The sequence below is a fragment of the Suillus paluster genome, assembly GCF_016628075.1.
Source record: "Suillus paluster strain FC165 chromosome Unknown EDB91scaffold_116, whole genome shotgun sequence".
Classification (NCBI taxonomy): domain Eukaryota; kingdom Fungi; phylum Basidiomycota; class Agaricomycetes; order Boletales; family Suillaceae; genus Suillus; species Suillus paluster.
In genome coordinates this window covers 72,387-95,811 of record NW_024537676.1, presented here as the reverse complement: position 1 = coordinate 95,811, position 23,425 = coordinate 72,387, and the positions used below count along the sequence as shown (strand labels likewise).

The following is a 23,425-nucleotide window of genomic DNA, read 5'->3' as shown; positions in this document are numbered from 1 at the left end:
TACATGCACAAAGGCTTGAATGTCTGGAGGGTCATTGTCGGAGATTTCAAGGAAGCAAACGATTACAGTCTATCTGGATCTTGGATATTCTTTCAAATTCCAGAGGCTACAAGCCGGGTTGCATCATATCGTCATCATATCCTTGCTCCGACATGCGTCATTCTTATGTACTCCACGAGCCCCTATACTAGGACTTTATAATGCCCCAGCTCCCCCTCGCCACCATGTTAACTTCACAACAACACACCATGGACAAATTATCTTCTTTTATTGCTGCTCTTGACGCTGGCAAGCTCCCCACCCAGAAGCAGGTCGATGCTGCAATTGAGTGGACACTCGAGCATATCGTCGCGAGCTTCGAATCCCCTGACTCAGGAAAGCTCAGCGAGTCAGGTAAAGTTCTCGCACGCGGGGTTCAAGACCTCCTCCTAGCGTACAAGAAGCTTGGGGATAATAAAAACTGTAATCGTCTCAACGTCACTCAGTCTTAATTTGAACTCATCGAACTTCTTTCGATACAGATGACGATCTCGTGCAGGAAGTCCTCTGGCATCTCTCCGAGGGCGATTATGCAGAGACGCATGTAGAAGCAATGGATACTGACGAGGCTTCCGCCGATCTCCAAGCTCTCCGCTCTGCCATCCGCACTCTTCTGCGTATAATTTGGACAAACGTCAGTGGGGAAGGAAGCGTCCTCCTCAACGACTTTGCGTCCTTTGCGCGTCTCGCCATGGCCGATCTCGCAGAGGCTATCGAATCCGGAGCCGCTTACGCCAAGGAAGGTCTTCGCGAGTTCGACACGGAGGTGCAACAGGGCGACCGGGACAATCTTGGGCGGAAGCAGAAGAGCCCGGAAGAATTGCAACGGGAGCAGGAGGAAGATGCGAAGACGAAATTTGAGAAGGCGATGGATACGGCGAAAGACACCGGATCCAAGGTTATAGGCGTCGGGCAGGAGGTAAAGGCATCTGCTGAAGACATTGCTGAGCGCACTCGTACCCGTCTGCAAGAGACCTATCACAATGTTTGCTGTTCTTATCGTCAAACCTTACGGTGCTGATAATGTTTTGCGCAGATCTGTGAACGTGCGGCAAAGGACGAGGACTACCACCGTGCTCTCTCTACGCTTTTTGACACCGCGTCGAAGTGGCTCAACAGGTCTCTTGACACCGCTGCCGACGTCAATCAGTCCACAACCCTCGAATCCTTCATTGACGATCCTTCCCCAGAGAAGCATATCCTCAAAGCACTTCGTGGCATCCGCACTCTCGTCGAGCGCGCCGCTGGTGGCAAGTCCCTGGATGATGTCTTCGCCCAGCTCCGCCTGTGCGCTGTAGATATCAGGAATGACGAAGACTTAAAGAGCTGGTTCAACGATTTCTTCGCGCACGTTCGCAAGAGCCTCGACGAGCCTGGGTATGCACGCTCAGAAGAAGCACGCCAGAAGCACCAACGACTCGGTGAGCGCTGGAAGCAGCTTGTTAATCAAGATTCAGATGCGGGACGGAAGTGGAAAGAGGATGTACGGGCCTTCAGGCATGAGATTCATGAGTTCCAGCAGGCGATCACAAAGGATGCAGACTCGCAGCGCGCGCGGAAGGCACATGCCACGTTTGCTAGGGATGTGGCGCAGAGCGTAAGCACGGGCGGACAGATGGGTATGCAATTTGCGCTCGATCAGGCTTCCTGGTTCTGGCAGGACATGTTCAACGTTTATGCGCCACGCATCTTGAGGGTCATTCAGGACATTCCAATTCCAAGGTACGTTTCTCCAACCAATGATGGGTTGCGGGATCCGCTGACTAGTCTCATAGAACCGAGTACGTTGATAACGAGATCGAGTTTGTACTTGAGAACCTCGACGTCTCCTCGTTGAGCTTGCTTCCTGGGCACGTCTACATCCGCAATATCACTGACGTTGACATTACCGCACCCGCCGGGTCGCAGTCAACAACCACTGCCATAGGCACCCTTACGCATATTCGGATGCAAGCAGTCCAGCTTTCGCTCAAGGAGGTATCATTCTTTTACAAGGATAAAGTTGCTACCGTCGGGCCCAAGGATTTCAGTGGTCTCATGGAGTTTAGTCTCCCTCCAAAGGGCATCGACATCGATCTGAAGTTCCGCTTGATTCCAAACACGCTCCAAGGCCTGAAGGAGCGCGAGCGTCTTGGACGGTTCTTCACGATCGAGCGTGTCGAGGTGAATGTGGCGGAGGATATCGATATGCAAGTTAAACAATCCAATCACCCAATCCTCGCATCCGTCTTCAGGCCTATCATTGTGCTTCGCTTCCGTGAGGCCATTTCACGCACGCTGGAGGAGCAGATACGGGGTCTGTTCGATGCTGCTGATGCTGTGGCGTTTGATATCGAGCGGCGCTCAGAGGTGTTCCAGGATGCTGGACTTGGGACTGCGGCGTCTGTTGCTGCTGCGGTTTGGAGCGAGATAGGGAGGTTACGTCGTATGGAGGGTGGCCTTCTGTCCGGTTGGAGAGCCACTGGAACGGGTATTGTAAAGGATGATCTGGGCGGCAGCGCGAAGATTGCAATGGGCGCGGAACCACAGATTCTTTCCGGGGAGAAGAGAGGTCCTCTTGGAATACATGCGGAGCCGCTTGCAGAAAGGATCCCTGGGATGGACGTCGGAGGTGCCATGGAAGTTGGGAAGACTGTCGCTGAACGAGTGGAGCAGGCCGGGAAGAAAGGTCTAAAGCAGGTGCAGAGTTTCAAGCAAAGCGTTGAGCACAAGAAGAGGGATGAGGAGAAGCGAAGAGGATGGCAGAGTCCAGCATTCAATATCATCCACTGATCACTCGCATATTTTACCGTCCTCCGGTCTACTTTGTCTACACTTCTGTCTTCATAACGATGTAGCAAGCACATGAATAAACGGACATGTGAACAAGATGCTGTGACAACCAACTACTCTCGCTTCCTCTTCAGGTTGCTGCGAGCGTTTGTACCTTGTATAGCGCACAATGGTCCCTTCTCGAGTGCCCTGTGCTCTGTAGTGTCGAACTCGATCGCTAGATCCTCGGCAAGCGTCTCAGCGTCTTGGGGTGGCAGGGAATCTGTTGCAAGCTGCCAAAAACTATCTAGGCAATCAGTAACATGAATGGATGGTTTTACTGTGTCGGTGGTCTTGAATGGTTAGTGGGTGGGCAAGGAACTGACGTCATGAAGATTTTTCGTCGGCGAGCCCATTCCGCACGCCATTTCGCCCAGTCAACATCGACCTTGGCAAGTTCTTCAGCAGATATGAGTGGTGCACCGGAGCGAAGCGGGACGAGTCTTTCAGTGAGTTGTGCTATCTTTGGGACACATTGGTTCACTCAAAAGCAGGTGAGAGTCCTGTACTTACTCCCTCTTTCATGCTCGCAATTTGTGCGTCGAGTTCCTCGTCCGTTGGACAGTTCTTGAGTTTAGACAGTTCTTTCGCAATTGATGGTTAATACGAGGGTAGCTTCTGTCTTTGTTTCGCCACGTTACCTGTTGTTAGAACCTTGACTTCCGCCGCAAGCACGTTGTTACCTTCCTCGATCGTCTTGCATTCTACTTCAAGTTCTGCTAGCTTGTCGGCAGGAACCGCATCGATGCTGGCCTGATTAACGACGAAGAAACTCGTTTTCCCTCGATAGGTTGTAAACGCAAGAAGCTCTTCTTTACAAATCTGTACACACCATATGTCTTCTGCACGATCTCGCCCTTTTCTGCCAGAGCGACGAGGATCTTCTGCGTTGCAGCCTTCGGAACTGCACCTTTCAGGTTGGCAGAAACATCTACAGCACCAAAAGGACGGTTCATCTGTTGTATGGCATGTCAGTATAGCGCATATATGCGCCTTTTTCTGGGTCACTCTTTTCAGATATTGCAATATTGTATCTTCGGCTAATGTGACATGAGAAAGACAGAGCCAGCGAATCGAAAGTAGGCCCCACCTTCTTGGCCTTTGAGTACCTTGACATCTGAGCTTTTGGCTTTGCTTGTCATTATGGTCAGTGTTAGAAAGCGATGTCGATGATGAACGCGTGATAAGGACGCAATTTCGGAGTCACGTGGACATGACTAAAAGTCTGTGATTTTCGGGAGTTAGCTCCGGCACCTACCCCGTCCCCCGCTTTCTGCACATGAGTGTGTCCAGTACATAGCTACAGCTGGGTATTCATGAGTTCTACTGTCTCACACCAGCGAGACAAACGTTCACTCGACTATGCTATTCGATCTGGAATTGCTGGCGGATTGGCAGGATGTATTGTACGACTTGCTTTTATCGTGTTCTCTGCGATTAATTGACCCCCCGCATCCACAGGCAAAGACAGCAGTCGCCCCCCTTGATAGAGTCAAGATCCTCTTCCAAGCCTCAAACCCTGATTTTCAGAAGTATGCCGGTATGTATATGTATTGGCGTATCTCCGCATCTACCCCCGGAGTGACTTCATACCCCCAAAGGAACTTGGAGTGGAGCATATCGAGCTGGACTCGCGATATACAGAGATGGAGGCGCCAGAGGATTGCTTCAAGGTCACTCTGCAACTCTTCTCCGCATATTTCCGTACGCAGCCATAAAGTTTATGGCCTATGACCAATGGAGAGCGGTACGCCCCCACCATTACACTTGTGCGCACACTTTCTTACTATACCATGCAGCTTTTGATACCGACGAGGGAACTAGAAACGAATTCCCGACAGTTTGCTGCTGGCGCCCTTGCAGGTAAGCTGATTTCTCACTCATATCTCCTCATTCAAACGTATTCGCTGCAGGCATAACCTCCGTGACTTTTACCTATCCGCTCGAGTTGGTCCGCGTACGCATGGCGTTCCATAGTCGTTTGTCCAGCCAGTCTACCGGCCAAATGCGGCCCTCATTCCTCCGAGCTATGCGCGTTATATACAACGAGGGCTCTACGCCTTCCTCTGCAACGCGGTCCACAACGGCTCAAATCTTTGAGCGCTTCCCCATTCTCAAGTTTTACCGTGGCTTCACCGTGACCATGGTCGGCATGGTTCCTTATGCTGGTACCGCATTCCTCACTTGGGATTTCTTGCGCGCGCACTTCTACCCAGCGATTGATGACCATTCCAAGCGACCTCACCCCGTGGCAAATCTTGCCATTGGTGCCGTTTCCGGTGCAATTTCGCAGACTGCATCATACCCCTTTGAGGTCGTTCGTCGGCGTATGCAAGTCGGAGGTTTGACTAGACCAGATAGGTGGCTACGGTGGGGGGAGACTGTGTGTGCTGTGTACGCAAGTGGAGGGTGGAGAGGTTTCTACGTTGGATTAGGAATAGGTTACTTGAAGATCATACCCATGACTGCCATCAGTTTCGCCGTTTGGCAAGCAGGCAAAAATTTGCTGGGTGCTTAGAAATTATAACCCGTGATTATAAGCCTTATTTTATCACTATAACCTTCGAGCTTGTTTTGAGCGGCACTGCTGGACGTTGACTGCGAAAAATGACATTGAACGGACAACAAGCGAATCCAAACTACACGAAGGCTACAGCAAGGCTACAGATAAGAAGGTAAAAATACACAAAGCTCATGAAGACTCGATAGGATGAATGAAAGCTCCACGTCCCCTTCCTCGGAAACCCCTTCCTCTCCCGCGATCAAAATGCGGCGCGAACCCTCGTCCTCGGAAACCACCTCTGGGATGTTGATGAGGATACGGGTGATGAACCGCACCGCCTCTGCTGGGTGCACCATTGTCATGAGAGGGAGGTTGATTGTCAGCGTTCACGACAAGTTGTGATGTCGATCCGGAAGCTTCGCCTCGTGAGGTGCCTTCTGCTGTCGGCGCTGGACGACCGTTGATGGAAGGTCCACCTCGTCCATTGACTGGTGGTCCTCCGCGGCCAATGAAAGGAGGGCCTCCACGAGCTGCACGAGTGACATGCCCTCCACGGCCTCGGTTTGGATTGGACATAATTGCTACAGGTTGACTAGGCTGAAGTCAGCACCGCATGTAACGCGTGAGCACAAGAACCTCACCTCCGTTCAGCAGGACGGAATCCAGCAACAGCTTGATGCCCAGGAGCAGGCTGAATGGCCGGATACGGGCCGGATCGAGGTTTGAAAGGGACGTTTGGGCGAGTGGAGGTAGAGGCAATGAATTGGGGATTGCTAAGGTTCAGACAGGAGTTAAACTCCACGGTTGAGCCCCGATACTGAGAACATCTAAATCCCAATATTAAGTGTCTCAGGCCAAAAGAAGTGTTCCACTTACCTGTCCCCAAGCGTCGTACCAGACATAAATGCGACATCCCACACGACATCCATCGACTTCGAGTTTAACCCGATGACAACGCCCTTCACAGACAACGGAACTCCACCTGAATCTTGGAACCATAGTGACCCTATCTCCCAAAGCAAAGTGCTGGTTCTGGAGTCGATAGATAGCATGCGATGGTTTGAGAACTGCGTGACGAGGGATGTTCTTCACGATGACTTTCTTGATTGCCGTTTTTGATCTGTTTTTATTGATTTCGTCGGCGAGCTCTTCAATTTCTTTGACGGTACTCTAGAGGCAACTTTGAGATGACTCTTGGGATAAATGGTGACCCTGATATACCTTCGCTAGGTTGTCCGAAAAGAGCGAGACTGGCTCTAAATCTCGGACGCCCTTGGATTTGAGCCAAGACTTCACTTCCTTGACCTTAGCATCAGCATGGGAGTCAAAGATGTCCGTAGCCCGGGCCATATCTAACATTCTAGGAATTAGACCAAGGAATTGCTGGCGAGTTCAGCAGCTTACCGTCGCCCCCTTGGTCCAGAATCCCAAATACTTCCGGGAATTTATCCTGACAAACGCTGAGTTGCAATTCAGAGGCAATTCGAACAGAACTAACCTTATATTCACGGATGAGGTCAACTGCCTTCTCGCTAAACTCCCAATAGCGACCAGACTTCGTTGAGTAGTCGATGACCTTCAAGGCCTTGGCCTCAAACTTGATACTTAGTCCGAGATTGTTCTTTTGATGATCAGACGTGAGGACCATGAAGCTAGATGTGATCTTGGAGAGCGCTCTGGGTGACATCCTTAGTGAGGAGGCTGCTTTGAATGATGGCAAGTAGTGCTGGGAAACACGACTCTCAACAATAGTCTGGAACTTCTCGTTTTCCGCTTTGTCTAAAGGGAAGAACTAAGAGGTCATTTAGAAAAATATATCGTAGTGGGGCATTGAGACATACTGCCAAGACAACAGACAGAGCGCTGTCGGTAGTTGAAGACACCTGGGCAGCCACACCATATGCATGTTCGCCCAGGAAAAAAATGTTCGTTCCATCAGGGAATTCTTCTGACAGAGGTGGAGCATCCTTCTCGAGAAACCTGGGATCTTCAGACGCAACTTCTGAGATGACCATCTGGACAGCTTGTTCGAGCTCTTTATCAGGTCCCTCGTAGTCCTTAACTAATGCTCCTGATTCCAAGCGTTTCAAACCTGCACGAATGTGTAAGAAGGAACGCCCATAAAGCACTAGCACTCGCCTTTCAGCGGACGGACGTGCACAAGGACATCGACGTCACTAGTAATAACTCCACATTTCTTCGAATATACCGACTCGATCCGTTCAGCTTTACTCTTCCAATGACCCAAGCCCTGCTGGAAATGTGGATTGGAAACGACCTTTGGAGGTGCACTGGGTATGACTTTGAACTTCTCGTATTTGAACAACGAATCAGACACCGCGACGACGAGCCCCTCTTGTAAGAAAGGCCATCCGATGAAAGTGCGTTTGCCGACCATTTCCTCGGCGATATCTTCTGTCTTGCGGTTTTCGTGAGGATTTTGGATGTGAACCACCATGGACTTGTTCCGGCTTTCGGAGCCGTGTACATTGACACCGTGGAAACCTAGTTGTGCTGTGTGGGGTAAGGTATCGAGGGACGGGAATCCAGCAAGAGCTGAGGCACCGAGGCATACACCTTCACATAGTCCAGGCACAAGATGAAGGCCATCAAGAGTCGGTAGGTCGAAGGATTCCATCTTGCATGTGCAACGATATATGGGAGGGAAGAAGTCTGGCAATGATGAAGGATAGACCGTAGTCTCTCCAGGATCGAAGGAAAATTTGGTACTGGTCCCGAAGCCATTGCGGCGGCGCTCTTCTGGAGTCAACCTCTGTTCTCGTGCTGCACGCGTGAAACAATGAACGAAGGCCAAAAAGTGGAACTCGGTACTCACATTTCATTGCTCGCAACAGCCGTTGCTCATCAATGAAGGGAATCTTAACGATCGCTTCCCATTCTTGCTTCTTCCCATTGAGGTCTAGCTCGAATTCGGGGGGGTAGAAGTCCAATATCGGTGAATTTGGATCATACATCAGGTCCTGCAGGTGATTAGCATTGCGATGTATGACAACAAGCCACTGAACCTACTTGGTAGGCTTGCGGAATATGATCCATACTTGCGGATGGGAGGACGCCCATCAATTGTTCAAAAGGATGGAAAGGTTTGCCCAGCTCGAATGTGAACGACATGTCACCAAGGCCGCGTAAATCTTAAAAGAGGTGAGTGTAACGCACCGAAGACAAGGAGTGCAAAAGGTACCCGATATCCGTGGCGCGTAATGGTAGTCGTAAAACCAGCCCCAGGAGGCAATGCCACTATAATAGTAGTGCATAACCCATTGTAGGCCCTCTGTATAGCGGTAAATTAACTGGTGCATCTCTTCGGGGGCATCGTAGGAGATCCCAAGTTTTCCCTGACATACAAACAGTCAGTCTGATAAACAGTATGCGAGGTGAGGACTTACCTTGTAATATTCTCGTTTCCATTCCGCCATTTTGTCATTGACGGATTGTTCATGTCGAGCGTCGAAACCTCCTCCGTCATCGTCATCCGCCACGGGCGCCTTGTCAAATTTCTTCAACACTCGATCGACTGCAACCCTGCCTTCTTCATCTTCCTCGTCCACATCTTCCCATTCGCCTTCGGAATTTCCGTGTCCATTAACTGGCTCAGCATCAGATTCTGGCAAGGGTTCGTCCAAAGCCCCGGGGAGTCGCCATGTGACAAGATTCTGGTCCTCTTTATCGAACTCATCCCAAGTGACAGACAGATGCAACTCCTCCGCCAGGGTGCTGATGAACTTTCGTTCCCGGGCGGGGAATGTGTTGGGCATTGTGAGGGCCGCAGTTCGGTGCTGTGATGGTTTCCCGCGACTTTGCAAGACAAATTGCCGCACTTGGTCAAAAATATCTCGTTGAGGGCGCGTCAGAACTAATAGGGATTAAGCATTAATTGCCGAAGGAAGATATAGAGAAATGTACCAAGCTTAGCACGCTTGCGCGCATGTTCCATTTCTTGGACGTGTTTGCCCCGTTTTCCCTTAAACCAATTCGCGTCTCCATATTCTTTCTCGAATATTTCTCGCTCCCATATGGTCATTTCGTCCAGGACGACCTGCAGCCGCTTGGTATTGATAACCCCGTTCTCGTTTATATAACCATCTTGAACAGTGAGTTTATGCAGGAAAAATAGGCGTCGAAGACCTACCCATCGATGGCAAAACTTTCTTGTACACATCAAATAAGCGCTCCAGTCCGTTCTCGTGGATATGTAAATCTGGAAGATTAGGTAGAAAATCATTTCCGACGAAGACTGCCAGTAGAATGAAATCATCGATGACTCGCTCTAGGCTGTAATCGAATGCGAGAATGTGTTCTATGTCGCGAAACTCGAGGTCCAGGTATTCACGCATCAGCGAGAGATGTAGAAGGTAGAAGTTGAGGTTTTCCAGACTTGCGCTGGTGTTTAGTTAATTTGCCTTGTGCACGAAAGAGAACTGCGAAATACCTGATGTTACCCTTCTTCCTCGCGGCAGGCCCGAACTTCACTTCCTCTCGCAAGAGACAGAAGTGGGGATCATGGCTCAAAAGGCCAAGCATAATGAGGTCAGCGTCAAGACCGTACAAACAGTGTCGGACGTTGGGGTTGTAATCGGGTTGAGCTCTTGACAGTCGGATGTATTCCATAATCTTGTGTTCACCTTCACCTGGTACTTCATGACCGGATAATACGACTTGTACGCCACGCCAATTAGCATCATCGGTAATCTTCTTGTTCACGAAGTAACGTAGCTGGGCAGATAGCCTAGCCATGAAGGGGGTACCTAAGACGGAATAAATGACATAATGTCATATGAAGCCGCCAAGAACGCACCTGGTGTAATGCAATTACTATCAAACGCTTTCTCTTCTGGAAGTTTCTCTCCTTTCGACTCTGCAATCTCTCTGACCTCCTTCGCTTCCTTGGCACTGCGAAACCGTCGACTTCGTTGCTGGTTCATCTTCGCCCGCGGAGCCACGCCATCCACTGCCATAAAGAAGAGTTTCTTTGGCTTTATCTTACCAAACAGTAGGTCCACATATGCGAATATCGCAGTATATATTTGCTCTTCGGATACTCTGAAGTGAGCGTCTTCATCATTTGGATGTGAGCCTAAAATGAAATTGAACACGCCATTCTGCACTGCATCTCAGAGAATTAATCACAATTGTGAATTATTCCATTGAAATCGAGATAGAGGTTATCTATTCGAAGACTTTAGCGCGAGAGCACCGAGTCCGTGTCATAACTCACCAAATTCTGGAATCTTGTTCTCCTCGATCAACTGGGAGGTAAGCGGGTACCGTTCACTGATAAAATATCAGCTTATATCATGGGGTAATAGACGACTCCTGACTCACGAAATATAACGGAAAAACTGCAGCACGAAGAACGTTTAGCTCCCTTAGTATATAGACATCTCACAGATAAAAGGACGAACCTTGGGGATTCCTGGAAAATAGAAAAGTGTAAGTATATGCATAGAAAAAATCAGCAACTAGACGAACCCATAGCGAGGAAAAGAAGAGTACTAGTTACTGAGAATATGATGATTGACGGTTATTCGAGGACGCGCAAGTTGAGATGGGGAAGCTTATTACATAAGCAACGCTAACTTCGCGTTAAACTTAAAACTTGCTTGTTTTCACCAGACCACAGGTTAGCGACAGGCGCACTTACCTACGGCCCTGTTAAGAACGGTTGTGTGATCCTGCAGGTTAGGGATGACACTGCGCTTCATAATTGGACATCTCATGTTTCACTCAGCGAGTGGTCTGAAGTCTGTGCCGACGTCCTTTTCCTTCCTCCCACTAAGAGATTCAGACAAACCCCCTGGGGATAACACGTATGTAGTGGCAGAGTTATCAATTCAAGCGACTTGGACGGCCTCAGCATGGCCGTTATAGCGTAGTGAGGTTTGGAGCTTGTGAGTTGCTTTCATTAACTGATATGATTTTATCTCAACCGATGAAGTTTTACTCGACTTCATCAAAACTTCAAATACCATACTTACCATGCCCTGATCCTTTCCTTAGGCCACAAGTCTGGATTGGGACGGGACCTACCCTCGGCGATCGACCCGGGTGAGCAAACAAACATTGTAGAAGGAAACAGGTCTCCACTATTCAACGGCGTCCCCTACCTTTCCCCTGTACGAACAAGTCTCGGATGGCACCGCAAAGAGCTAACCTGTCTTTGCTACATATACCTACCCCGTATATTCGGACACAGGTGGTACACCTCTTGATCATATGGTATAGTAAACGTCGCTGTTGATCAAATCTTCGAGAACGCTACAACTGCGCATGCAAAGTTGACTCGACGAGAGCTTGAGTACTATTCTTGAATTCATTTTATGGTACAGATCAACTAGCCATAAATGCATGATGTGCGATTCGGATTAGATTGTTGGAGGCTCTGAATCCGCCACGCAGTACGCCTAAACACCGATATAGTACACAGGCAAGAGTCACGCCTTGATCGCCTCTCCGTGTAGGCTTTCGGATGTGCAATGAATGCACTAGTGGACCGAATGAAGCTTTCCCACGGGTGCTTAATTTTCGTTTGCTTCACTTCGGCTTATCTTCTGATCCAAGATCTCGACTATCTTTCTCGACAGAGATCGTACATCTGCGTATCATTCTCCGTGAAGTCAAGGAGTCCTCGAAAAAATATCATTAAAATGGCCGAAATACACGATCAGTTCGATACCATTCTTATCCTTGATTTTGGTTCGCAGGTTAGGGAGCCGTGTTCTAATTCAAATCATCTCGTGTACTGACAATCAAGTACTGATTTAGTACAGTCACCTCATAACAAGGAGATGCCGCGAGTTGAACGTGTATGCTGAGCTTATGCCGTGCACAACAAAGCTGTCAGATCTCAAATTCAAGCCCAAAGGTTCGCTCATGTAATGCGGCAGGAAATGCGTTTCTGACGCAAAATTTCAGGAATCATCCTCTCTGGATCTCCATACTCCGTGTACGACGACGATGCACCTCACGCGGATCCGGGTATCTACACCCTGGGTGTCCCTATCCTTGGTATCTGCTATGGCCTCCAGGTTTGGTCTTCTCCAGAGTCTCGATAGACACCAAACTCACGCGAGATTTAGGAGCTCTGCTGGAATCACAGCGGTCAAGTGGCAAAATGCGATCATCGCGAATACGGGCTTGCAGAGGTGCAGATCAGCAGGTTCGGCGAATCGGGAAACACTGTCGATGCCCTGTTCGAAGGACTCGGCGATCAGATGCAGGTGCGTGTTTTTGTCTCGTCTCTTGTAAGCCAATTAACTTTTTGTAAGGTCTGGATGTCACACGGCGATCAACTGTCCGTCATGCCTCCTGACTTCCATGTGATTGGACGGACGAGCACCGCTCCCTACGCCGCCATTGCACACAACTCCAAGGCATTCTACGGCATCCAGTTCCATCCAGAGGTGACGCATTCTCCACAAGGAAGACAGCTCATTGGTCGATTTGTGTTGAATATATGTCAATGCCAAACGAACTGGACGATGGTAAGGTAAACACCGTGTTGAGTTATTTCGATGCTCACTGCGGTTCCAGGAGGAATTCATTGGCAAGGAAATCGCTCGCATCCGCGAGATATGTGGCCCGAAAGGACGTGTCATCGGCGCGGTCAGTGGTGGCGTCGACAGCACTGTCGCAGCCAAGTTGATGCACGAGGCAATCGGCGACAGGTGTGCCTCCCCCTTTTTATAACACATGCTTTACTTACATCCCAGGTTTCACGCCATCATGGTGGACAACGGCGTGCTTCGTCTTAATGAAGCACAGCAAGTCAATGACATGCTGAATAAAGATCTAGGCGTCAACCTGACCGTAGTGGATGCTTCTGAACTCTTCCTCTCGCGGCTAGATGGTGTTGAAGACCCGGAGCAGAAACGTAAGATTATTGGGAACACATTCATCAACGTCTTCGAGGCAGAAGCAGCTAAGATCGAGGAAGCTGCCGAGAAGGAGGAGAAGAATGGCGCCGAAGCCAAGGGAAAGATCGAATGGCTATTGCAAGGTACCCTCTACCCGGACGTTATCGAGAGCATCAGCTTTAAGGGCCCTAGCGCGACCATAAAGACACACCACAATGTCGGTGGGCTTCTCAAGGACATGAAATTGAAGTTGATCGAACCCCTTCGCGAGCTCTTCAAAGGTCTGGTTGACGGTGTCCTCTTACCCATTACCCTGACTGTTCTGTGTAGATGAAGTCCGTGCACTTGGGAGACTCTTGTCGATACCCGCACCTTTAGTTCAACGTCACCCTTTCCCAGGTCCTGGTCTGGCTATCCGGATCTTGGGTCCTGTAACACGCGAGCAGGTGAAGATCCTGCAGCAAGCGGATCATATATTCATCGAGGAGATTCGCAAGGCGAATCTCTACAATCAAATCAGCCAGGCTTTTGCTGTCTTGCTCCCTGTGAAGGCTGTTGGCGTAATGGGCGACAAACGCACATACGAACAGGTTTGAAGGACGGCAACCTCTCCCGTTCATTGTCTCAACGTATTTCACAGGTGATTGCCCTAAGAGCGGTGACATCGGAAGACTTCATGACTGCAGATTGGTAGCTTGGTGTTACTTTTTGGTCCTGCGTAATGCTGACTTGATGTTTTAGGTACATGTTCCCTCCCGAAGTCTTGCGTCGGATATCTTCTCGCATCACGAACGAGGTAAACGGAATTAATCGTGTTACTTATGATATATCCTCCAAGCCTCCTGCTGTAAGTCCAGCTGCCTTGTTCGGTCAGACAAGAAGCTCATTTTGTTGTGTAGACTGTGGAGTGGCTCTGATTATTACCAACGAGACGATTGTGACATACCACTGATCTACAGTACATACATAGAATGCTAGATAGGGTTAAAACTTATGAAGACAAGTCTACAAGGCCTGGGCGTTAATGGGTGAGAAATCAGATATCAATTACTATATTTTGATGTCATTTTGTCGATTTTTGTGATTTTCCGAACGTCGAAAGGCTGTTTGCTTTTGTTGCCACAACGCCACGTCTTGTGGGTCCACAAGCACCCACAAGTTCAACTTGAACTCTACCCTTTGTTATGAGCCACACAAGGTTAGCGGACCGTCCAAGTCTTCAAACACTACAAATAGTCACTCTGTGCAGTTCGACAGCCTTCTGTGGCCTCATTAGCATCCAACGACCCTATCATGAGTTCTCGCGGACAAAATACTGCCGTTGTCGCTAACGCGAAGATTTTCCCGGTCTTCGCAAAGAGGCTCGCATCGCACGATGTCAAGGAGTATATTACCATTGCCAATAAGCTGAAGACCTGGTTGGGTTCCGATAAAGCGTACTATCCTGATGCTCTCCGCAATGTGGGTGCTGCATTAGCTTAACAGAAGCGAGACTCAATATAACTGCTTTTGACTCCTAACATCAGATCGTTGCGCTTCTCGAGGTGCGTTGATGCGTCGGTTCCTTGCTCTATGTGTTTATCTTGTACTGGACAGATTGCGCATTCGACCTTTACAAACGAGTTCCTCAAAACAGAATCGTCAGCACTGGCCGCGATGGACACATATAAGGCTTTGATTCGCACTGTGGTCCCTTTCTTACGGTTTTTCACGGAGGAGGACCTGCAACGTACGTGTTGAATCTCAGATAGGCGTCCTGCCGTGCCAACTGTGTTATGTAGTTCGACTCCAAGACTTGATTCAAAGTTCCTCTGAACTTTTGATTGGCTTCGTTCGTCCTTTTCGGACTGAAGGCGAAGCTACACCTCATGAATACAAGTACGCAGGTATTGATCTGAATCTGAACATCAGTGTCATGATATTGTCTAGGGATGCCACCCCAGTAAACACACTTGCCCAGGACTCGACCCCAAGCACGCAACTTAGATTTCCTACTGCGCAAGCGGAGTCAATTCGATCACCTGTAAGATGCGCATGCGCTGTTCTTTCGTGATCTGACATGTAAATTCATAGACTACAACGCAGATTGTGACCACGTCGATACCCTGCTCAGATATTCGCTTAGATCTCCCGCCTAGTGTCTCCCCCACGAGGACTCTTCCAAAACCCCAGCCTAAGCGCCAATGGCAGGGATCTTCGATGTCTGAGCAGATAAAACACCGTGACCTTGAATGGTTCAAGGCGCACCATCAGCTCACGGCTGCTCCTGATTCAAAGCCTGCAAGTCCTGTAGTGGATTCAACTGCCCCACCTGATACGCTTAAGTTGGTAAATGATGCAACAGGACCCCCTGCAGAGAAGTTACGGCCGTCTCGAATGCCAAAGAGAATACCTACACGACCGCTACCCAGTGAACTGATGACAGCAAATGAGCCTACAGCTCCTGCGAATACTATTGATCAGTCGAGCGTCTCTCCTTTCGCCGAGGCTACACTATCTATGGACGTCAAAGAGCCAAAAGAAGAAGAACGCGCACTCACTTTAGCTGATGTTGTTATAAGCCACCCGCAACCGGAAAACGTACCTCAAGATTCAGAAACACTGCCCTTGGGTACGCCAGAAAACGTTGCCCCTGATATCACTGTTCTGCCAAACACAGTGGCGGATTCCCCAGCGCCCAGGCAGCCATCGACTACATTCTCAGATGACGTGGGCGCAGAAAGCCAGGGAGAAGGATTAACGTTGTCTCCGGTGGATGATGCCTCTCCGCAAGTCACTTCTCCGAGATTTGGAGGGGATATGGCCGTGATGATGTTTCGGCAAGGACTTGAGTCGCCTCTCGGGACAATCGAGCTTACTTTCGACCTCGATGATACACTTTACTCTCAAATTGCTCGGTGGGCGAAACGCAAGTTGTCACCAATGTATGTGTCACGTTCTCACGTCTGTACGCATGTTTAGCGGTTCACAGAGATTTGGAACAAAGTGTCTGTGTGTCGTTCGCTTGCTATCATCTCCCTAGTCTCCTATCCTATCTACCAAAAGATGATCAACCTCCTCCCTTTGAGACACTTACCATACACTCGCAATGCTCTTGGCCTACAACTGGGGACCTTTCACTTCAGACGAAGCGGAATGGGAAGGATTTCATCATCCCACTAGCTCCACCCATTTTCGTGAGTATCACCATCAATACTTCAAACCGCATTGAAGTCCAATAACTCGTTTGACAGGTCACTCCGGATAATTGCGTCGATATATCTGCCTTCATCAGAAGTGGAGAAAATGCCTTTTCAGTGGTTCAGCAGAGCGACATGTCAGAATATATGTTCATTCTCCACGCTCACCATCCCACGGCTGTGCAACTCAACTATCTGGCTTCATGCAGACATAGGCGTGAGGACTGGGCAAGGGCCGCACGTGCTTTTTGCAAACCTGAGCTGAAGGAATCGCCATGGAGGGCGCCGTCGTCGTGTTCGTGAAGTAGCTTTACATCATGCCTTCCATAATATTACACCCAACTAGTAAGTAATTTGTTAGTATTCTTGTAATCGTGTACTATTTTGGTCACATCTGTAGCGTATATGTACTTAGCCAATCGGTCTTCTTCCCTCATGTATGTCATATAGCGTCTCTGCATAGGTCAAAGGAGACTACCGGCGGACCTGCATGCTCTGTAACAACACAGGGGTCGACGCTCCGTACGTGGCATAGTCTTCCTTCAGGCTCGAAAGGGCGGCCGCGGTACTCCAACACAATGGTACTTGCCCTGGCCCACAGGAGCTGGGCTCGCAATGGAATGATTTTCACAGAGCGAGTTGTGTCGCACATTCACCGGGTCCAACCCGTCATTGGCGTGTTTCACAACATCGCGGACCGCCACTGAGCTATTTCGGCCCGGACGGTCATGTGACCCGTAACAAGGTAATCAACCGCGCGCCGTGCACGACGTATCTTGTGAGTCTGTCTCGAAAGTGCTTCCGCCCGACGCGGGCAGTGTTTTGTGCTATTTTGTGCAAGTTTTGTGTGGCTGCCCAGTGCACTTACACGTGTCATCAGGATGGTCAAGCTCCGCTCCTCCTATGTGGAGCTGAAGCCTGAACTTTGAAGCTGATCTTACAATTGGTTTGCCTCTTTCTGACCGCTGTCGTCGTCTTGCTAGGTGAGCTAACGTGTATACATCAACCGTTGACCTCTTTCTGACCAATGTTGTCGTCTCGCTAGTACTTTCGAAATTTGTAAGATCCACCACCTTAGTACTAGTAGTAACCTAAAGGTAGTGGGATATGACCAGCCTTCTCGATGAATCTCAAATTGTCTTCAAGCTTCTATTCGCAACTTTCAGCCTATACAATTATCCAGTGGCTTGTATCTAGGGTCTCTGGATATTTCCCCTGTCGGCCAGCGATGAGAATACGTTGTGTGTCTGGATTCTTGCTCGAGTTGGTCATGAGGGATACCACGTTCTTGGCAAAGAATCCTATACTTACTGCCTCTTCGTCGGCTGGTCCAAGTGGTGCGTTCCTAAACTGTCTGACTGCAATATTCTGTCTGCAGCTTTTCAGCACAATGTCACCACTTCTGCCGTCATCCCTGAATGGTGGTGAACCCAAAGGCCTTTCTCTTACTCGCAAGCTCGTTCTGCTATGGATGTTCTGTCTTGCTCAATTCTTGGACGCTTTCAGTCTCGCATCTCTCTTTTCTGCGATTCCTACACTCGAAGGCGTCCATGGATATGACCGGAAGTCAATCCACTTGGATGTTTAGTGCATTCCAGTTAACTTTTTCATCATTCCTGCTTATTGTACGTGCTCATCCGTTAGTCCTGACTTGCAATTCAACACGTCGTTTTAGAGTGGCCGTCTGAGCGACGTATACAACCCAAGTTAGTTCTAGGCTGCCCCTGTTAGACGTCGATGCTGACAAGTAGAAGAAATTGTGTTCATCGGAGGAGTGTCCAGCCTGGGGGTACTCTCGCTGTGCGCCGGATTTGTCGATGACAAGATTACGATCCTTGTTCTCAGAGCATTGACTGGAATAGGTGAACATTCTCGCCTGTGTATCGGTTCTTGCTGACGAAGATCACTTCTCAGCTTCTGCAATGACGATTCCCTCTGCCCTAACACTCGTCGTCAAGTTATTTCCCGATCCGCTCGAACAAACTCGAGCAATAGGGTTCTTCGGAGGCTGTGGCGCAATCGCTAATAGTGAGTATCTCGCATATCTGGTTATGCATGGCGAGCTTCATGGTTCCATTGCATAGTTAGCGGTCTCGTGATCGGTGCAATGTTCGTCCAATGGGCGTCTTACCATTGGGTCTTCTGGTTTGTAGCGTGCATAGCTTTGCCGGTGGCTCTGGCTTGTGTTTTCATCATACCATCACAAATTGGAGAGTGTGCAGACACTCTTGAGCCTGAAGAGGCGAAATGGGAAAATCTCGATTTACTCGGCATAGGTATTCTAACCGGTATGTATATTTCAGCGCACTCCTCTTTGCATCACTCACGAGCCCTATAGTTGCCTTCATCTTGTTCGTCTTCGCTGTGTCATCCGGTTCAACTAATGGTTGGACATCTCCAATGGTGTTGGTCCTCCTGATCGTATCAACTTTAATGGTGGTTGGTTTTTTCTACTGGGAGACGCTCTTGCCTGTGGAAAAAGCTGCAATGTATTTACCGGGAATTCTCGCGCGCACGTCATCAACTGATTTTGTACCAGACCACCCCGAACGTGGTTTTACAACAACTTCTCCGTGCTGTTCGCAGTTGCACTCTTGCCATACTTCTGGTGGAACACGGTGATGACAATGTTCAGCACCATGTGGCAAAGTGTGTTCTACTGGTCGGTAATATCGTCGGCCATACACATGTAAAGTCTTCGCTGTCACCTCATGTCACTCATGTTTAAGATCATATTTTCTCACTAGGTTGCCACTCGGTATCTTAGCTTTCCCTATGACTTTTACCGGACCACTTTGTCGCATCTTCAGTCCAAAGTGGATTATTCTCACCGGTTTGTCATTGTGCATGGTCGCTACCGTATTGCTGGCGCTTGGTGGGGGGAGGCCCGAGAACTATTGGTCGTATGTGTTCCCGGCTTTTTCAATAGGCACCGTAGGAGTCACGTTGACTTATACACATACGAAGTAAGTTCCGAATCCTCATGGTTTTCTGAAGACGGTTTAACTGCTCTACAGCATTGCTATTTTGCAAGCTGCGCCTTCATCTATGGCTGGCACAGTTGGCGCCATATTTAACGGCGCCCTTCAATTTGGATCCGCTATTGGCCTCGCTGCTAGCAGCTCGATAGAGACATCCGTGGAGGCCACCCATGGGGGTTCGCATGAGTACGCAGGACGAGCGGCCACATGTTGGTTCATCCTTGGAATCGTGGCTCTTCAATTCATTTCGATATCAATATTTTACGACCGCAGTACGGACCACCAACCCCGACCAAAGCATGACAGCCCCCCGTAATCCCTATACGACGTAGCACGCACAATGACGCGATGTGAATACAACCACCACGACAGCAATAATTTATAAACTATCAAGTCTATTTATTTTGGCGACTTGCCAGGTAGTTCTTTTTTTGATAAATTATGCACTACTACCTTTTGGAGGCTGGGCGCTATCATACCCTAGCAGTAGTATCTATTAGTATTGTTCATGTATCTATAGCAGGAATTTGACGCTTCTTTCTTTTCGTTGGTCGTAGAACAAAGGTGGACTTGGCTAGTAGAGCCTGGCAAGCGGCCTCCCCTGAGCCCATCATGGACGCATCGTGACACTGAGACTCGTCCGATGCATGGTGATCCAGCTTTATGGGGAACTAACAGTTTGTACAACTTCTCTAATGTACATGGCTCGATTGACTCATAATAGAAGGAACAACTGTCTTCCTTCTAAGTATATGGTCTGACTAGGGGAGACTGGTCACTGCACTTCTCAATTACGACTTACGACAGGAAGAAATGAAGCCCTAGCCAACGCTGAATTCCAGTCAGCATTTTACACCACAAATGGCGCTACCTCGACCTATTTCCAAGCGCCTGAGTCTCTTGGTGCGCCCCGTTCTAGCTCGTTCTCCTCCGGCGTTGCGGAGAGTTCGGCGTGACAGCTGGCCGTTGAATCATAGTCTATATTTGGCAATTTGTTTTTTTTGCTATTCGAGGGAATGGAAGCCACACTTGGACGGAACGGGGGTCAGAACATTCGATATGTTGTGAATGAGCTCATAACTGAATGGCAAAGTCGATACAATAAGGGCTTACCTGTCAGTTTAAGGCGTGTCGTCCAGAGACCGAGTACACAACCTGGAGGAAAGAATATGAGAGATTCACCTTCGCACACTCGAGATGCTCAGACATGAGCCTCGGAACAGTGAGGCGGGGGGTGGTCCTGGCATGCTCGCATTCGGACGCGAGAGTGGTCGAAGTCATGGTGTTCGCAATGTAGATTGGCATATGTAGAAGTTGCACTAATATTTGAGCGACGGGATTGATGCAACGAAGACTCACTTGATGGTTATCACGGTCGGGGAGAGCTTGCAAGATAACCTCTCTGCCTTACATCGAGGCTGTGTTGGATAAGGACGAAACTGGATTTCAGTGGTTTCAGCAGGATATGGATCGAGAATTTATCCCAATTTTCAGTAAGTGCCGTTCGCTGATTTTCATCTAGTACTGCTCAGGGTCGTTGAAATAGCTCCAAGGGTCACAGAGGCAACAAAGCCCACTATACGTCGACAGACCTATAGTCACTTGTAAATAAGTAGTTTGCATTGTGAGCTACAGGCACATCGCGGTCATTGAATAAATGAAGTTCGACGCGTCTATAACGCGTCCATGTCAATTATTCTCACGATTCATTACTTTGTCTTCCATGACATCCACACGGGCCAAGGACTTCCTCACTAAAGAGCTGTTCATTAAGAAAAATGTGGTACGAGGGACGCGTATCCTCTTGACGATTAACATTGACCTGACTCTGTTTATCAGGTCACATTCCGGTCCTTGAGTCGCGAGCTCGGTATTCACGTCAATGACGCGAAGAAGTAAGATACCCTGCTGACTTCGTATTGAATGGTGTGCTACATCTACACAGTGAACTCGCAGCGTATCTAGCTGAAACAGCCAACACCGATACACCATCGTTCGCGACGTACATGGTCTCTGGCCAGATTGCTCCGCTGTGTAGCAATGGAAGCCTGGTTCGATGCGATGGATATCACTCGCGATGATGAAGATGCGCATCAATCTGTAATGCGCTCGAAGATAGTTCTGGTGGACTGTGATGGACTGCAAGGTCCGTATTGGTGTACTCTTCTACAGCCCTGACACTAATGAAGCGTTGTGCCACAGACGCGAAAGCTCAATTTGAGCGTATACATTCCGTGTACATATATAGCTTGTCCCCTTCAGTCCTCCGTGTAGGTGCCACGCACAGAGCCGGACTAAACGCACTAATATTCTGGCAGGACGCTGGCTTGATTTGTCAACCGACGGTCATTGTCCGGGGTATAGACGCGAAGGGCAACCCCGCACTCAACGGGAAGATAATCGGTGCAGGCGTCAAGGTTGTTCTCGAATATTTTAACTGTTCTTCACGATCTCACAAAGGTATATAGACCAAGAAACGGCTACCCAAAAATGCTTCTGCAGCATCATCCTCAAAGACAACGTTAGATGCGCCGAAGCCAGTCGTTCCTCAGCCTTCTATTTTCCCGCGCAAGTCAGAACTTCTTTCAGAAAAGAGTAAGGATAAGGAAGGATCAAAGGACAAGGAACATGCAAAATCACTGGCCGCACCGAAAGAAAAACCTAAGCCGACTGGGAAACAGGATTGGAGTAAGAGCAGAAGTAAGGAGCAGGAGACCGCATCAGGAGCACACGTTAAGGACAAGGCGAAGCCTCAACCGAAGCAAGATACTAAAGCTTCGTCATCTTCGGCAAAGTTGGCTGATAAACCATCGGGAAATGGTGACGCGGGTCTGCCATCTTTGAAGAAATCTATTTCAAAGCTACATGTAGTGGAGCCAAAGGTACGTTGGCATTATTACATTCTCGGGACATCCATGGCCAATCATTCATTGACTCCAGCGAGCTACTAAACGCAAGTCACCGGATCAATCAGACTCGGATGTAGACATCGAAGACAAGCCAATGCCTAAAGACAAGGAAGCCATCCCTACCGCAACGAGCAATGCGAGAGTGAAAAAGGGTGTCATTGTGTCGGATGATGAGGATGAGGAAGTCCCGAGCAGGTCACGTAAAAAGATTACTCGGTCGACTTCAGACTCTGAGAGGAGCCTTGCAGCGATGATGGATATTGATGATGGTCCGTTGATACAGAACGTACCTGCTGTTATGCTAATCGGTCTGCAGATCAAGTTGTCAGGGTGTCTCGCTTGTCCTCTCATCGCCCCGACGATGTGGTAGACGATACTGGTGACGAGGTCGACCAAACTGATGTTGACCTCCTGACATCTAGCGCTGGCGAGGAGGAAGAGGAAGAGGATCTTAAACCGCAGGCTAAGAAGAGGAAATCTAGGAAAGTGGTCCCTGTCGGGCGCAACGGTTTGAAGAAACATCGTGTCATGAAAAGTCGTACCACCACTGATGCCAAAGGCTACATGCGTATGTTTTCTATTCCATTCCAAAGTGATAAATGCGCCTTGCTCATGAGGTTTTCCCAGAAACGGAAGATTATTCTTCTTATGAATCCGTCAGCGAAGATGAAGCTCCGCCTGAGGATGCAAAGAAGTCCAAAGGCAAGAAAAAGGCAGAACCGAAGTTGAAGGATGAGGCGGAGGAAAAATCGGTAGTTAATTCAAAGATCAAGGAGACGAACTCTTCACGCGGGGCTAAACCCAAGGCTGGGAAGGCAGCGAAACGTGGTGGTCCTGTTGAATTTCTTTGGGCCCGACAAAACTAAGAAATAGTGCTCGGATAGTGAGCCGTATGGATTGGTGCAATGTAGTTCTGATTTTGGTTATCCAGTTACCTTCCCTCGGTGCATCAGTAACTGTGCCATCAACTGTTGAACCAATTCCACTTATCATCGACCAATTACCCCATATCGCCAACCAATTCCTCCTTAATCACGATTCACCACCCAATCCGAATCATCCTGGTACACCTGCCGAGCAGCAATCTTCGCCATCTACATCATCGTTGAGCGTGATCATCCGACTTCCC

At 49.0% G+C, this 23,425-nt stretch overlaps 9 protein-coding genes across 9 annotated transcripts; 7 read left to right on the top strand and 2 right to left on the bottom strand.

Moving 5' to 3' along the window:
- Window positions 1-248: 248 nt before the first annotated feature.
- Window positions 249-2,811, top strand: EDB91DRAFT_1062179 (uncharacterized protein; the record flags this gene model as incomplete). Its single annotated transcript, XM_041314509.1, has 4 exons — window positions 249-462; window positions 522-1,024; window positions 1,076-1,761; window positions 1,815-2,811. 4 exons carry the CDS (start codon window positions 249-251, stop codon window positions 2,809-2,811), a joined length of 2,400 nt encoding a protein of 799 aa, XP_041170938.1.
- Window positions 2,812-2,924: 113 nt separating this feature from the next.
- Window positions 2,925-3,992, bottom strand: EDB91DRAFT_1239819 (Tat binding protein 1-interacting protein-domain-containing protein; the record flags this gene model as incomplete). Its single annotated transcript, XM_041321909.1, has 7 exons — window positions 2,925-3,093; window positions 3,177-3,313; window positions 3,364-3,434; window positions 3,492-3,632; window positions 3,683-3,806; window positions 3,859-3,890; window positions 3,941-3,992. The coding sequence occupies 7 exons, from the start codon at window positions 3,990-3,992 to the stop codon at window positions 2,925-2,927; spliced, it is 726 nt and encodes a 241-aa protein (XP_041170937.1).
- Window positions 3,993-4,107: 115 nt separating this feature from the next.
- EDB91DRAFT_1168254 (mitochondrial carrier domain-containing protein) lies at window positions 4,108-5,431 on the top strand. Its single transcript, XM_041320097.1, has 5 exons — window positions 4,108-4,256; window positions 4,312-4,390; window positions 4,452-4,597; window positions 4,650-4,713; window positions 4,764-5,431. The coding sequence occupies exons 1-5, from the start codon at window positions 4,167-4,169 to the stop codon at window positions 5,366-5,368; spliced, it is 984 nt and encodes a 327-aa protein (XP_041170936.1). The 5' UTR covers window positions 4,108-4,166; the 3' UTR covers window positions 5,369-5,431.
- On the bottom strand, window positions 5,431-10,921 carry EDB91DRAFT_1168248 (exonuclease II). Its single transcript, XM_041320096.1, has 21 exons — window positions 10,844-10,921; window positions 10,777-10,818; window positions 10,697-10,713; window positions 10,590-10,645; window positions 10,170-10,448; window positions 9,804-10,119; window positions 9,504-9,748; window positions 9,278-9,457; window positions 8,761-9,227; window positions 8,556-8,709; window positions 8,384-8,505; window positions 8,190-8,334; window positions 7,493-8,137; window positions 7,195-7,445; window positions 6,852-7,145; window positions 6,758-6,803; window positions 6,575-6,705; window positions 6,350-6,523; window positions 6,230-6,312; window positions 5,995-6,180; window positions 5,431-5,945 (listed from the first exon to the last, which is right to left on the bottom strand). The coding sequence occupies exons 2-21, from the start codon at window positions 10,816-10,818 to the stop codon at window positions 5,543-5,545; spliced, it is 4,236 nt and encodes a 1,411-aa protein (XP_041170935.1). The 5' UTR covers window positions 10,844-10,921; the 3' UTR covers window positions 5,431-5,542.
- Window positions 10,922-11,891: 970 nt separating this feature from the next.
- Window positions 11,892-14,301, top strand: EDB91DRAFT_1168245 (uncharacterized protein). Its single transcript, XM_041320095.1, has 11 exons — window positions 11,892-12,075; window positions 12,137-12,236; window positions 12,287-12,399; window positions 12,451-12,591; window positions 12,640-12,855; window positions 12,905-13,038; window positions 13,084-13,508; window positions 13,558-13,817; window positions 13,868-13,917; window positions 13,969-14,074; window positions 14,127-14,301. Exons 1-11 carry the CDS (start codon window positions 12,019-12,021, stop codon window positions 14,142-14,144), a joined length of 1,620 nt encoding a protein of 539 aa, XP_041170934.1. The 5' UTR covers window positions 11,892-12,018; the 3' UTR covers window positions 14,145-14,301.
- On the top strand, window positions 14,289-15,031 carry EDB91DRAFT_1168243 (uncharacterized protein). Its single transcript, XM_041320094.1, has 4 exons — window positions 14,289-14,425; window positions 14,477-14,688; window positions 14,754-14,771; window positions 14,824-15,031. The coding sequence occupies exons 2-4, from the start codon at window positions 14,521-14,523 to the stop codon at window positions 14,965-14,967; spliced, it is 330 nt and encodes a 109-aa protein (XP_041170933.1). The 5' UTR covers window positions 14,289-14,425; window positions 14,477-14,520; the 3' UTR covers window positions 14,968-15,031.
- Window positions 15,032-15,726: 695 nt separating this feature from the next.
- On the top strand, window positions 15,727-16,709 carry EDB91DRAFT_1062182 (uncharacterized protein; the record flags this gene model as incomplete). The annotated part of the gene is made up of 3 exons (XM_041314510.1): window positions 15,727-16,157; window positions 16,199-16,403; window positions 16,461-16,709. The coding sequence occupies 3 exons, from the start codon at window positions 15,727-15,729 to the stop codon at window positions 16,707-16,709; spliced, it is 885 nt and encodes a 294-aa protein (XP_041170932.1).
- Window positions 16,710-17,796: 1,087 nt separating this feature from the next.
- EDB91DRAFT_1239815 (major facilitator superfamily-domain-containing protein) lies at window positions 17,797-19,703 on the top strand (the record flags this gene model as incomplete). The annotated part of the gene is made up of 10 exons (XM_041321908.1): window positions 17,797-17,952; window positions 18,005-18,031; window positions 18,082-18,112; window positions 18,161-18,268; window positions 18,321-18,434; window positions 18,491-18,694; window positions 18,745-18,895; window positions 18,946-19,095; window positions 19,154-19,372; window positions 19,424-19,703. The coding sequence occupies 10 exons, from the start codon at window positions 17,797-17,799 to the stop codon at window positions 19,701-19,703; spliced, it is 1,440 nt and encodes a 479-aa protein (XP_041170931.1).
- Window positions 19,704-21,110: 1,407 nt separating this feature from the next.
- Window positions 21,111-23,162, top strand: EDB91DRAFT_1254755 (DNA polymerase subunit Cdc27; the record flags this gene model as incomplete). Its single annotated transcript, XM_041323862.1, has 10 exons — window positions 21,111-21,170; window positions 21,227-21,282; window positions 21,333-21,421; window positions 21,474-21,533; window positions 21,590-21,657; window positions 21,706-21,804; window positions 21,856-22,269; window positions 22,328-22,565; window positions 22,613-22,864; window positions 22,924-23,162. 10 exons carry the CDS (start codon window positions 21,111-21,113, stop codon window positions 23,160-23,162), a joined length of 1,575 nt encoding a protein of 524 aa, XP_041170930.1.
- Between the last annotated feature and the right edge of the window lie 263 nt (window positions 23,163-23,425).

Coding starts and splice junctions, on each gene's coding strand:
- EDB91DRAFT_1168254 (XM_041320097.1), top strand. CDS start 4,167: ATGAGTTCTACTGTCTCACACCAGCGAGACAAACGTTCACTCGACTAT. Junction 4,257..4,311: donor GCGGATTGGCAGGATGTATT/GTACGACTTGCT, acceptor CCGCATCCACAG/GCAAAGACAGCAGTCGCCCC. Junction 4,598..4,649: donor CCTATGACCAATGGAGAGCG/GTACGCCCCCAC, acceptor TATACCATGCAG/CTTTTGATACCGACGAGGGA.
- EDB91DRAFT_1168248 (XM_041320096.1), bottom strand. CDS start 10,818: ATGCATATACTTACACTTTTCTATTTTCCAGGAATCCCCAAG. Junction 8,335..8,383: donor ATATTCCGCAAGCCTACCAA/GTAGGTTCAGTG, acceptor AATCACCTGCAG/GACCTGATGTATGATCCAAA. Junction 6,524..6,574: donor TTTCGGACAACCTAGCGAAG/GTATATCAGGGT, acceptor AGTTGCCTCTAG/AGTACCGTCAAAGAAATTGA.
- EDB91DRAFT_1168245 (XM_041320095.1), top strand. CDS start 12,019: ATGGCCGAAATACACGATCAGTTCGATACCATTCTTATCCTTGATTTT. Junction 12,076..12,136: donor TCCTTGATTTTGGTTCGCAG/GTTAGGGAGCCG, acceptor GTACTGATTTAG/TACAGTCACCTCATAACAAG. Junction 13,818..13,867: donor ACAAACGCACATACGAACAG/GTTTGAAGGACG, acceptor CGTATTTCACAG/GTGATTGCCCTAAGAGCGGT.
- EDB91DRAFT_1168243 (XM_041320094.1), top strand. CDS start 14,521: ATGAGTTCTCGCGGACAAAATACTGCCGTTGTCGCTAACGCGAAGATT.